The 13,672-nt window shown below is 43.2% G+C and overlaps 1 protein-coding gene across 2 annotated transcripts in view; it reads left to right on the top strand.

Moving 5' to 3' along the window:
- Positions 1 to 3,340, top strand: part of TMEM273 (transmembrane protein 273) — a 315,916-nt gene extending 312,576 nt beyond the window's left edge. For both annotated transcript variants that reach the window (XM_068255299.1, XM_068255300.1), the window contains one exon: positions 2,767 to 3,340. In XM_068255299.1, coding sequence (XP_068111400.1) covers positions 2,767 to 2,791 — 25 coding nt within the window. In that variant the 3' untranslated portion in view covers positions 2,792 to 3,340. The remainder of the gene's footprint in view (positions 1 to 2,766) is intronic.
- The last annotated feature ends 10,332 nt before the right edge of the window (positions 3,341 to 13,672 follow it).

Here is a 13,672-nt window from a genome sequence, read left to right as displayed (position 1 = left end):
CTTATTTTGTGCTGACATGTTGCCCCCATTGCGTTTATTTTGTGCTGACATGTTTGCTCCCATTGCGTTTATTTTGTGCTGACATGTTTGCCCGCAGTGCGTTCATTTTGTGCTGACATGTTTGCCCGCAATGCGTTTATTTTGTGCTGACATGTTTGCCCCCATTGCGTTTATTTTGTGCTGATATGTTGCCCGCAATGCGTTTATTTTGTGCTGAATTAAATGTTGTCCACAATGCGTTTATTTTGTACTGACATGTTTGCCCCCATTTATTTTGTGCTGAAATTTTGCCCGCAATGCGTTTATTTTGTGCTGACATGTTGCCCGCAATGCATTTATTTTGTACTGACATGTTTGCCCCCATTGCGTTTATTTTGTGCTGAAATTTTGCCCACAATGCGTTTATTTTGTGCTGACATGTTGCCCGCAATGCATTTATTTTGTACTGACATGTTTGCCCCCATTGCGTTTATTTTGTGCTGAAATGTTGCCCGCAATGCGTTTATTTTGTGCTGACATGTTTGCCCCCATTGTGTTTATTTTGTGCTGACATATTACCCCCATTGCGTTTATTTTGTGCTGACATGTTGCCCGCAATACGTTTATTTTGTGCTGACATGTTGCCCATTGCGTTTATTTTGTGGTGTCTGGGGTAACTGTTGCTGCATTTATTATTTAATGGTCATAGTTGGCTATGTTTGCTGCTTTGGGGTTACGGTATACTATTAAATAGCATCACACAGTTTCTGCACACCCATGATGCGAATCCTCGTTTGACCACATTATGGCGTAAACACTGCTTTCTTATGCCTCGCTGTTACATCATTACGTTAGCTCCGCCCATAGAATGTCATGGCCACGCCCATTTTTCAGCGCGGCGCAGGCACCACATTTGTTGGTGCAGCAGCTCCCCATTTTTCGCCCCCTGCCCCTCCCCCCCCCCCCCCCCCCCCCCCCCCGCTGCCCTGTCCCAGGTTGAGCCTGCAAAAATCTGGTCACTGTACTAAAACACATTTTGTACATACTGGCGTAACTTCTAATAATTGGAATTTCACACAAGAATCTTAAACATTTAAAGTAGTCATTGTAACTGTCTTTCCTTCATCTTGGTAGCCTTTTTTTTCTGTGCCCTTCATAGTGCTTCTGGTCACCGATAAAATCCAAATGGAAGCTTGGTGAAAGTTTTCATACATTTTTTTCCAGATCCATTGTTCGTCATTGTTCAACACATCATTATAAAATGGGACATTAGGCCTCATCCAATTCACTTTTGCACATATGTTTTCTCCTAGGTAATATTTTGACATCTTATCAAAATGCCTTTTAGGCCCACAGCAGGCAAGAAAATGCTGATAATACTTTTGACAGTACTTTTTTTTTTGTGGCAAACTGCAAACGGGACTTCTTATGCTTTCTGTTAACAATTCCTTTCTTCTTGCCACTCTTCCATAAAGGCCAACTTTGTACAGTGCATGACTAATAGTTGTCCTATGGACAGAGTCTCCCACCTGAGCTGTAGATCTCTGCAGCTCGTCCAGAGTCACCATGGGCCTCTTGACTGCATTTCTGATCAGCACTCTCCTTATTCGGCCTGTGAGATTAGGTGGATGGCCTTGTCTTGGTAGGTGTACAGTTGTGCCATACTCCTTCCATTTCTGAATGATCGCTTGAACAGTGCTCCGTGGGATGTTCAAGGCTTTAGAAATCTTTGTTTAGCCTAAGCCTGCTTTAAATTTCTCAATAACTTTATCCCTGACCTGTCTTGTGTGTTCTTTGGATTTCACGGTGTTGTTGCTCCCAATATTCTCTTAGACAACCTCTGAGGCCCTCACAGAGCAGCTGTATTTGTACTGACATTAGATTACACACAGGTGCACTCTATTTAGTCATTAGCACTCATCAGGCAATGTCTATAGGCAACTGACTGCACTCAGATCAAAGGGGGCCGAATAATTATGCACACACCACTTTGCAGTTATTTATTTGTAAAAAAAATGTTTGGAATCATGTATGATTTTCGTTCCACTTCTCATGTGTACACCACTTTGGCTATCATTCATAAAGCATTCCCGCATGCGGAAATGCTTAATACCGCTGACTTTACCGACCACATTGCAAAATGTCAATTCATAAAGGCTCCTTCCGCATGCGGAGCTGACATTCTCGTGCAGAGTGATAACTTACCGCCTTGTGCGGTGTTGATACGCAGTTATCCAGAAAAAGTAGCAAAATGTCCATTCATAAACATTTCCGCACAGCGGTATGCGGAAGGGGATTACCGATCCCCTGGATGTAGCGGGAAGCTTGCGAAGTACTTGTAAGTGAATGGGACGGACCTCCCAAGCAGCAGAAGAGAGAGCAGCGCACGGAGGGAATCGGGCAGCTTTTCTGTTTCCGCATGCCTACCGCCCGCCTACCGACACCATTCTCCAGAAAACCTCCGCACTGCTATCGCCGCACCAGGCACAATTTTTATGAATGACCACCCAGAACCTAAACTACCGACGGCGGTATTCTCCCGCATGGGTTCTCCTTACCGCCAGCAAGTTTATGAATGATAGCCTTTGTGTTGGTCTTTCATGTGGAATTCCAATAAAACTGATTCATGTTTGTGGCAGTAATGTGACAAAATGTGGAAAACTTCAAGGGGGCCGAAAATTTTTGCAACCCACTGTATGTTTTGTTGCTCTTATACTTGTAAGGCTTTATTTATGAATGATGTCATAATGATTAGCATAATTCTGTTTTTTTTTCCTGTTTTCAAAGGTATAGAGATGAGGATATTCCTTGAAAAAATAAAGGAAGAGTAAAAAATTTACAGACACAGATGGGGGCATTTATCAATACTGTCATGCAGCGAGGATGTGAAAAGTGAAAAGCAATTGAAGAGCAATGTATAACATATTTATTGTAGCCTGAGTTGAATATTCCTCCCTCTGCTACCCAGAAATGTCCCTCAGGTTAATTTTATAGATTCAAACTACCATGGTCATCTATAGGTGTTCTGTGTTTTTGCATTCATATGCCACAGATGTCTAGAGGCATAAAACTACTTTAGTTTCCTGCGGACGTCTATAGGGATTTTTGTGTTTCCATATTCCTGTGCCACAGATATCTAAAAGGTCCAAATGGACCAATTAACCACTTGAAGACCACAGTGTTAAACCCCCTAAAGACCAGGCCATTTTTCAATAAATTGCCCACTGCAGCTTTAAGGGCTGACTGCAGGGCCACACATGACAGAACACAAGTGATCCCCCCCCACCCCCCACCCCTTTCACCCCACCAACAGAGCTCTCTGTTGGTGGGGTCTGATTGCAATGTTTATTTTTTGTAAATTTTCGCCAAAGCCATTTTCGCATCGAAAATCCCATTTTCGATTTCGCCGAATTTTCGCGAAAATAAGTACTATTTTCGCTTCAAAAGGCGACATTTCGCAATGGGCAATGATATTTTCGCATTAATTTTCGCCTAAAGTCCGTTTTTTTTTTCGCGTTGAATATCTAAGCCCCCTTAAAAGCTAGAATCACCAAATTTGCAGGTTATATTAAAGAGATATGTGGGTACAAGAGGAAAAAGAAATTTTTCAAAAAGACCTTATAGTTTTTGAGAAAATCGATTTTAAAGTTTCAAAGGAAAAAAGTATAAATTTAAATGCAGTAAATGACAGTTACTTAAGCAAACCTAGAGGTAGTGTAAATGTACTAATAGCAAAAGAAAGGGCCAACTGCCAAGTGCAAAGTGCCAAGTGCAAAGGGCCAAGTGCAAGGGCAAAGGGCCAAGTGCAAGGGCCAAGGGCCAAGGGCAAAGGGCCAAGTGCAAAGGGCCAATTGCAAAGGGCCAAGTGCAAAGGACCTAGTGCAAAGGCAAAGTGCAAAGGCAAAGGGCCAAGTGCAAAGGCAAAGGGCCAAGTGCAAAGGACCAAGTGCAGGTTCAAAGGGCCAAGTGCAAAGGGCCAAGTGCAAAGGGCCAAGTGCAAGTGCAAAGGGCCAAGTGCAAAGGGCCAAGTGCAAAGGCAAAGGGCCAAGTGCAAAGGCAAAGGACCAATTGCAAGTGCAAAGGGCCAAGTGCAAAGGCAAAGGGCCAAGTGCAAGTGCAATGGGCCAAGTGCAAAGGGCCAAGTGCAAGGGCAAAGTGCAAAGGCAAAGGGCCAAGTACAAAGGGCCAAGTGCAAGTGCAAAGGGCCAAGTGTCAAATGAAAAGGACCAAGTGCAAAGGCAAAGGGCCAAGGGCCCTTTTCATTTGGCCCTTTGCACTTGGCCCTTTGCACTTGGCACTTGGCCCTTTGCACTTAGCCCATGGCACTTACACTTGGCCCTTTCTTTTGATATTAGTAAATTTACACTACTGCTAGGTTTGCTACAGTAACTGTCATTTACTGCATTTAAATGTATACTTTTTTCCTTTGACACTTTAAAATCGATTTTCTCAAAAACTATAAGGTCTTTTTGAAAAATTTCTTTTTCCTCTTGTACCCACATATCTCCTTAATATACCCTGCAAATTTGGTGATTCTAGCTTGTAAAGAGGCTTAGATATTCAACGCAAAAAAACGGACTTTAGGCGAAAATGAATGCGAAAATATTCGGCGAATTTTCGCCTTTCGAAACGAAAATAGTATTTATTTTTGCGAAAATTCGGCGAAAAGAATATTTGCATTTTCGCTCATCACTGCTTTTTTTTCCCTTGTAGTCCGTCCCTCCCCCCGCCAGCCAATCACTGTGATCGGCCGTCATAGGCTTCACCCTATGACAGCGGATCACCTCCGAGCCCACAGAGGAGACAGCCGTTTCACACCGCTGTCCCCAGTACAGCGCTGCCATGGATCGCAGCACGGTACAAGCTAATTAGACAGCTGTTTTGCCGTCTAACAAGTCTCCTAGCGCCAATCGCTGCTGTGCTCTGCCTACCAAGATGAGATGCACGCACATCACCACGCGCGATCTCCTGCAAAACAGGCCCCAAGGACCTTACGCCAGTCAGCGTTAGTTGGTCCTGGGGATGCTGTCGCGTCCACGCCCATCAGCGTGACACGGTCGCCAAGTAGTTAAATTCTTTCAATACAAAATTTGATTTGTCCATTGTACAATAGATTTTAATAATAATTACCATATTTTTCAGACAACGTAAGACGCCCCTGACCATAAGACATGCCTAGATTTAGAGGACAAAAACCAAGAGAAAAAAAATATATATTAAACCTTGGTGCATGGGGTCTATCTAACAGATAATGTAACCCCTAATCAGTGCTTTGACAAATGTCAAATGAAAACAATAATGCTTCATTAATCATTTCAGCCTTCAGTCATTTTTCACCTTATGCATCCAAGCAATTTTCACCTCCCATTCATTTGCCAATAACTTTATCACTACTTATCACAATGAATTGATCTATATCTTGTAAACCACATATTAACACTTTAACTACCTCCTGCTACTTCCATCTCAAAAACATTTCCAGAATCCGTCCCTTCCTTTCACAAGAAGCAACTAAAATGCTTGTACATGCCCTAATCATCTCCCGCCTTGACTACTGCAACACCCTACTCTGTGGTCTACCAAAAAGCAGACTGGCACCTCTCCAATCCCTACTAAACTCTGCGGCCCGTCTCATCCACCTCTCTTCTAGATCCTCTGAGGCAGCCCCTCTCTGCCAATCCCTCCATTGGCTACCAGTTGCCCAAAGGATCCAGTTTAAACTTCTCACACTTGCATATAAAGCTCTATACAAGCTATCGCCTCCATACATTTCCTCTTTAATCTCCAGATACCTCCCCACCCGGACCCTCCGTTCCTCACAGGAGACCCTTTTGTCCTCCAGCCTAGTCACCTCGTCTCACTCTCGCATCCAAGACTTCTCACGGGCTGTCCCTCTCCTTTGGAACTCTCTCCCTCAGCCGGTTCGTCATGCCTCAAGTCTGGAAACCTTCAAACGTACTCTGAAAACACACCTGTTCAGACAAGCCTATAATTTGCTATAGGCAGCACTGAAGGCACACTGGCTCACCCACTAATCCTTGTGTTTCCTTCCCTTTTGTTTCCTCCCCACTACCCTCTAGATTGTAAGCCCGCAAGGGCAGGGACCTCCTCCTAGTGTTTCTCATACTGCTGTTATTTTAACATATGTACATGTACCAACCACAGATCAACTATGTATGTATCTGTATTTACTATATTCAATGTCATGACGGTACAGTGTCTTGTATTTCTTATGTATATTTGTTCCCCATTATTTGTTTGTACTATGTACAGCGCTACGGAAGATGTTGGCGCTATATAAATAAAAAATAATAATAATAATAATATCTTGTTTTTTCCATTACTAATTAGGCTTTCTTTGGGTGGTATATTTTGCAAGGAACTATTTTATTCTAAATGCATTTTAACAGGAATATTAAGAAAAAAAATGGAAAGAAAATTATTATTTCTCAGTTTTCGGCCAGTATAGCTTTAAAATAGTACATGCTCTTCCAGGAAGCATAAGGAGGACGGGAAACTTTTTTTTGTGCAGAAAGATCGCGGCCTCTGATAAGAAGCCATCGTTTTTTCTTCTCGGGGACTTAGATTAATGAATGGGATGTTCCCATTCCTTGATCTCTGGGCTAACGGGCTAATGGGGGGCGGCACGGGTGCATGCGGACATGCATGATCGCGCACAGGAGCGCGCAGACGCATGCAACACCACAGCAGCAGCTGTCTGGACATTGCAATCATGTCCAGGCGGCAAGAATGGTTAAACACATTCTCTGCATTCTCATCCACCAACTCACTGCAGTGGGAAAAAAGTAAAAAAAAAAATATCTAAAATGTGCATATACATAAAAATGTATATAATACATATATATAAAATATATAATAATAGGAACAATAAATAACAAATCCAGTATGTACAGGATCCATTGCTAATTTATAGATCCTCACTGAAATGTTCTTGTGAAAGCAGTAGTGGTCACTGTACAAATGGATAATCACTGGGATTGGATGGAGAAAGAGATAGAGCATTTGGAGAGCTTCTGCTGCACACTGCATTTCCTAGTGGTGGGGGTACACCGAGCTGCACATTTGCTCTAAAGACAAACTGACCACACACCGACACACACACACAAACTTTTGGGGGGAGAAGTAGTGCATCCTATAGTCTGAAAAATATGGTATCATAATCATTAACATAATTCTTAATCATCTCAAACATATTTGCACCTTAAAGACTAGCCTACCATCTAATGTGGAATTTGGTAGATGTGGGCAAGACATTTAATAAGCACAATATAGCTGGCAGTCTAAGGAATAAGAGAACAGTGGAGAATGCTGGAGAGCATAAGTGATTCACCAAAGCTGGACTGGATTAAGGTGGCAAAACTTTTTAACTCCTACCTGAGTTCTATTAGAACATAGTGTAGTTGCCAAACATAAGTAAAGTCTCCTACATGCACCCACACTGACATTTTGTTTTTTTAACAATGCCAGGCTATCCTGGTTTTATTAATGATAACTTCATGCATAGCTGCAATATAGAAAACACTAATTCATTAGTGTTTCATCAATTTTCACTATATTCTGTGGTAGCCCAGGTAAATAATGCTCATCTTTGCATATTTAAAGAGAACCAAGCAGCATTTTAACTCCCAGGGCACATCAAATGTAGCGCATTAATTAAGAAAACGTCCATTTCGCCTCCTTTTACATTTAAAGGAACACTATCAAACTAAGTGTTCTAAAATGGCAATGTACAAATAATGTTTAAGTAGCCGTGTAATCGTTTTCCTACTTTTCATGTTAAATATCAGCGGCAAAAGCTTTAATTCACTTTGGCCTGGAGCACACCAAAACCCGCTAGCAGATCCGCAAAATGCTAGCAGATATTGAAACGCTTTTTCTTATTTTTCTGTAGCGTTTCACCTAGCATTTTGCGGTTTTGGGAAGCGTTTTTGGTGTAGTAGATTTCCAGCAGTGGCTGGATAGTGTAATGGTTAAGGGCTCTGCCTCTGATGTAGGTGTCCTGGGTTCAAATCCTGGCTCTTCCTACTCAGTAAGCCAGCACCTATTCAGTAAGGAGTTCATTGGGCAAGACTCCCTAACACTGCTACTGCCTACTGAGTGCGCTCTTGTGGCTGCCTCGCAAGCGCTTTGAGTCCGACAGGAGAAAGGTGCTATACAAAAAAAGGAATTGTTATATATTGTTACAGTAAAGCTGTTACCGAACAGCTTCTGTAACAAAAACGCCTGCAAAACCGCTCTGAACTGCCGTTTTTCAGAGCGGTTTGCGTTTTTCCTATACTTAACATTGGAGGCAGAAATGCCTCCGCAATCCAAAAAATGCCTCACCCCGGGAGTATGCGTTTCAGCAAAACGCCTCCTGCTCTGGCGTGAACCATCCCATTGAGATACATTGACCAAGCGTATCCGCAGCCGCAAGCAGCTGCAAAAATGCCAAAAAACCCACTCGGTGTGCACCAGCCCTCTGTGTATATTTTAGCTACATTTGGAATGTCTCATTTGCATAGGTGAATTTCTGCAGTCTGACATGCTAAGAACAGTGTAATATTGAAGCAGAGTTGTATGAAATGTTTCTGGTGTCGGGTTTCACACACTATTACAAATGTTTCACTTAAGATACAGTAGCAGTACAAAGTACATGAACGCTTTGGAATTGTATGGATTTCTGCACAATTTGGTCATACATTGTGATCTAATCTTCATCTAAGTCCCAACACTAAACAATCACAGTCTGCTTAAACTAATACCACACAAATAATTAACTGTGTCCATGTTTTTATTGAACAAACCATTTAACCATTCTCAGTGCAGGTGGAAAAGGTATGTGAACCCTTGGATTAATAAACTGTTTGAACCTCCTTTGGCAGCAATAACTTCATCCAAACATTTCCTCTAGTTGCAGATCAGACGTGCACAAAGGTCAGGAGTAATTTTTGACCATTATTATTCACAGAACTGTTTCAGTTAAACAATATTCTTGGGATGTCTGGTGTAAATCACTTTCTTGAGGTCATGCCAAAGCATCTCCATCAGGTTAAGGTTAACCCTGACTGGGCCGCTCCATTTGGGCCACGTATTTCCTTCTGTTTAAGTCATTCGATTGTTGATTTACTTCTATGCTTTGGGTCGTTGTCCTGTTGCAACATCCATCTTCTGCTGAGCTTCAGCTGGTGGACAGATAGCCTTAAATTCTCCTGTAAAATGTCTTGATAAACTTGGGAATTCATTTTTCCTTCCATGATAGCAATCCGTCCAGGCCCAAACTATGATGCCCCCAACACCATACTTTACAGTTGGGATGAGGTTTTGATGTTGGTGTGCTGTGCCTCTTTTTCTCCACACAGTGTTGTGCGTTTCTTCCAAACAACTCAACTTTGGTTTCATCTGTCCACAGAATATTTTGCCAGTACTGCTGTGGAACACCTAGGTGCTCTTTTACAAACTTTAAACATGCAGCAATGTTTATTTTGGACAGCAGTGGCTTCCTATGTGGTATCCTCCTGGGAACTCCATTCTTGTTTAGTGTTTTACATATCGTAAATATGACAGAGACTTTTGTAAGTGTTTAGCTGACACGCTAGGTTTCTTCTTCATCTCATTGAGCATTCTGCGCTGTGCTCTTGCAGTAATCTTTACAGGACGGCCACTCCTAGGGAGAATAGCAGTAGTGATGAACATTCTCCATTTATAGACAATTTGTCTTACTGTAGACTGATGAGAAGCAAGGCTTTTGGAGATACTTTTATAACCCTATCCAGCTTTATGCAAGTCAATAATTCTTAATCGTCGGTCTTCTGAGAGCTCTTTTGTGCGAGGCATCATTCAAATCAGGCAATGCTTCTCGGGAAAAGCAAACTCAAAACTGGTGTGTGTTTTTTTATGTAACCAACACCTCCAATCTCATTTCATTGATTGGACTCCAGCTGGCTAACACCTCACTCCAATTAGCTCATTGTCATTAGTCTAGGGGCTCACATACTTTTTGCACCTGCACTGTGAATGTTTACATGGTGTGTTCAATAAAAACATGGAGACATCTAATTATTTGTGTGGTATTAGTTCAATCAGACTGTCAGACAGATTGTCTATTGTTGTGACTTAGATGAAGATCAGATCACATTTTATGATCAAATTGTGCAAAAATCTATATAATTCCAAAGGGTTTACATACTTTTTACTGCTACTGAACATTTCCTCTGCTTTCTGCAGACAGCTCTCTGAGAGCTTTCTCTCATATAGGGTTAACAGTGTATTGTATTGTAATGTATTGTGAGGGAATCCCCCTCCCCTCATGGTTCACTCAGTGTCCGTTTTGGTGACACTGAAGTGTGAAAAGAATTAGATAACAGTAAACAAAGCGATAAGAATTCAAATGTATACACCCGTACTTAGCAGCATTTTCCAAACTATTCCTTTCTCAATTGAAAAAAAACATGTTAAAGAGACACTGAAGCGAGAATAATTCTCGCTTCAGAGCTCATAGTTAGCAGGGACACGTGTGCCCCTGCTAAAACGCCGCTATCCCGCGGCTAAACGGGGGTCCCTTCACCCCCAAACCCCACCCCCCCCCCACCCCACCCCAAATTGGTCGTAGATTTTGCTGCTGCTGGAGGCAGGGCTAACGGCTGCAGCCCTGCCTCACAGCGCGTCTATCAGCGGCGCATCGCCGCCTCTCCCCCGCCCCTCTCAGTGAAGGAAGACTGAGAGGGGCAGGGGAGAGGCGGAGATACGCGCTGACAGACGCGCATGGGGCAGGGCTGCGGCGGTTAGCCCTGCCCCAATGCGGAAGCGCTCCCCCGCTGCACGGAGGGGGATTTGGGGGTGAAGGGACCCCCGTTAAGCCGTGGGATAGCTGCGTTTTAGCAGGGGCACACATGCCCCTGCTATCTATGAGGTCTGAAGCAAGATTTATTCTCGCTTCAGACTCTCTTTAATGGATAGTACTGGGAGGGAGAATGTGCCCCAAAAATGACCATGGATGTAATAAATACAAAATGGCTTACCTCTAAGAAGAATGGGCAAAGCCAATATAAAAAAAAGACATTTTAATAATCAGACACAAAAACAATAACGCGTTTCATGGAGCACAGTCCGCTTTCTCAGATCAAATAAAGTAGTGTCTGAAAAAATGAACAATGTAGACGCTCTGTGAGAGAGCGCGGAAAAGCCGCCGTGTGTGCTGACAGCAAGGCGGCTGATTCCGCGTCCAGCGCGGCGGTTTGCACGCGGAAGCGTGCGTCTGGTAATCTGAAGGAACGCGGAAAAGGCGCCGCATGCATGGACAGCGAGGCGGCTGGTTCCGCGTCCAGTGCGGCGGTTTGCACGCAGCAGCGTGCATCTGGTGTGGCTGAGTCTGTTAGTTCACATAGGTTTAGGAATACGCGCGCTGAAAGGCAGAACTTTTATGGTGGCCAAGGAGGGATCAGCTGACCAGGCTGGTCAGCTGACCTCAGAGCGGGTAACCATTGGTTCATCACTTAGGGGTGGCGCCGGAGACCGCTGCTCTATATATAGTTACTGCTGGCCACTCCCAAGTTGTCTGCCGTTGCGAACACTACGTGGAAGCACTCAGACCTTAGTCAGATCCAACAGTGTGTTTGAACCAGGAGGACCTGGGATTTCACACTGAGCCAGATTACTTCTATTGTTATACTTTAGACTAGTTCCAGGGTGTAGAGACCACGGACCTCACACCCAAGACTAGGGAACTTGTGTTATCATTCTGTTATACTTCAGACTAGTTTCAGGGTGTAGAGACCACGGACTTCACACCCAAGACTAGGGAACTTGTGTTATCATTCTGTTATACTTCAGATTAGTTCCAGGGTGTAGAGACCACGGACCTCACACCCAAGACTAGGGAACTTGTGTCATCATTCTGTTATACATCAGACTAGTTCCAGGGTGTAGAGACCACGGACCTCACACCCAAGACTAGGCATTGTTTGTTATCTGTTATGACCTATTGCTTTCCTGACTACTCCTCTGCTCTCTGATTCGGTACCACGCACATCTGATATTCCGTTGCCAAACTCTGCCTGCCTTGGATACCGAATCAGTTTTCTGTCTTTGTACTTTGTCTGTCCTTGTGTTGCCGACCTGGCTTGCCCGACCTCAAGAGCTATCTCTCCCCTTAAGAGATAGTCTCCAGATCTGTCAGTGATATCCACCCTCAGGTGTCACTCACTCTCTGGTCCTTCCTACCTTCAGCCTGACTCCACCCCTTGGAGAGTCTCAGGCTGCTGGAAGGTTTCTGTGCTCTCTGATAGCAGCGTCTCCCACACTGCCTAAGATCACCTGCTCATCGGTAGTTAGCGCGCGATCTGATTGAGAAAACCGGTGCTAACCTACTTAGCACCCTGGTTAGCGCGCCTAAAGACGTTAGACGTGCTAAGTAGGTTAGCACCGCATAGTAAATCAAGCCCAATGAGTTTTTTTGGCAGATTTACTTTCCGATCAATTTTCTGATCATTTTTCTGATAGATTTCCATTCACTTCTATGAAAAAATCAGTCAGAAAAACAATCAAAATTAGATCGGACCTGTTGGAAATCATCTATCAAGCCATATATCTGCCAGAAAAAAAAATCATAGTGTATTTCCAGCATAAGATCCCTTTAAGTGAAGACAGTTTTTTTAACATCCAGGCTGGGTTTGTTGGCTCATTTATGCTGCTCATCTACCCTAGTAAATCAATCCCATTTTGTAAAATTAAAAAAAAGGCTTTTTTTTAACAGATGTTCCTGTTTCTGTCTCAGATTAGTCACAGATGTAACAAAAACTCCTTGGTAGTCAGCTTCTCAACGCTGCTGTCATGATCCACATCTGCTGGTGACTTTATGGACTGCTTGCATGAACTGCCTCCTTTTCACCAGCAGATGTCATTGTTCTCCTCTGAAGATATCATTTCAAGTACTTCTCCCTACCCTCCAGCAGAGGGCTCTGCTTTCAGAACTGTGTGTGTTACAGACTATTGCTGGGAGGAGATGTGTCACCTGACCTTCCAGCAGCAGCATTTAAGGCCAGCACAAACTATACATCGGTGCTAGTTCATTGTGTCTGTGTTCCTGCATCCCTGTGTCCTAGCCCTCTTAGCCTGAGTTTACAAGACAAGACAAATAACATTTATATTGCGCTTTTCTCCTTGCGGACTCAAAGTTTAGTGGCCTTTGTATCTAGTCCTAGTATCCAGTTCCTTGTTGCCTTACCCGTGTTTTGACCTGTGCTTGCCTTGTGATGATTCTCTGCCTAAGCGATTACCTTTGTACTATATGATCTCCTGGTTTATATTCTGCTTGTATGACTATCCGTTTGCCTGTTTACTTAATTACTGCATATTCTGTATATTGTATATATTTCTGTATATTGTTATTGTTAACATTATTTAGGTTCTGGGGTTTGTGTGCACACATTTTGTATATACACTGGGTTACTCTGCATGGAAACCTTATGCAGAGTAGGCTGATTGTATATATCCCAGATTGCATGTGTATGCTCCTTGAATACACTTGCCTACAGGGAGACTGTCCTGTATTGCTTAGTTTGCATTTGCCTACAGGGAGATTATATTGTACTCTTTGATGCAGATGTATGCTCTTTTATACTTTTGCATGAAAGGAGATTATATTGCATATTCCAGATTGCTTGTGTATGCATATTGAATGCACTTGCTCATA

The sequence above is a fragment of the Hyperolius riggenbachi genome, chromosome 10 (genome assembly GCF_040937935.1).
Source record: "Hyperolius riggenbachi isolate aHypRig1 chromosome 10, aHypRig1.pri, whole genome shotgun sequence".
Taxonomy (NCBI): domain Eukaryota; kingdom Metazoa; phylum Chordata; class Amphibia; order Anura; family Hyperoliidae; genus Hyperolius; species Hyperolius riggenbachi.
Note: the sequence above shows the minus strand (reverse complement) of the source record. Positions and strands in the feature narration are given on the sequence as shown.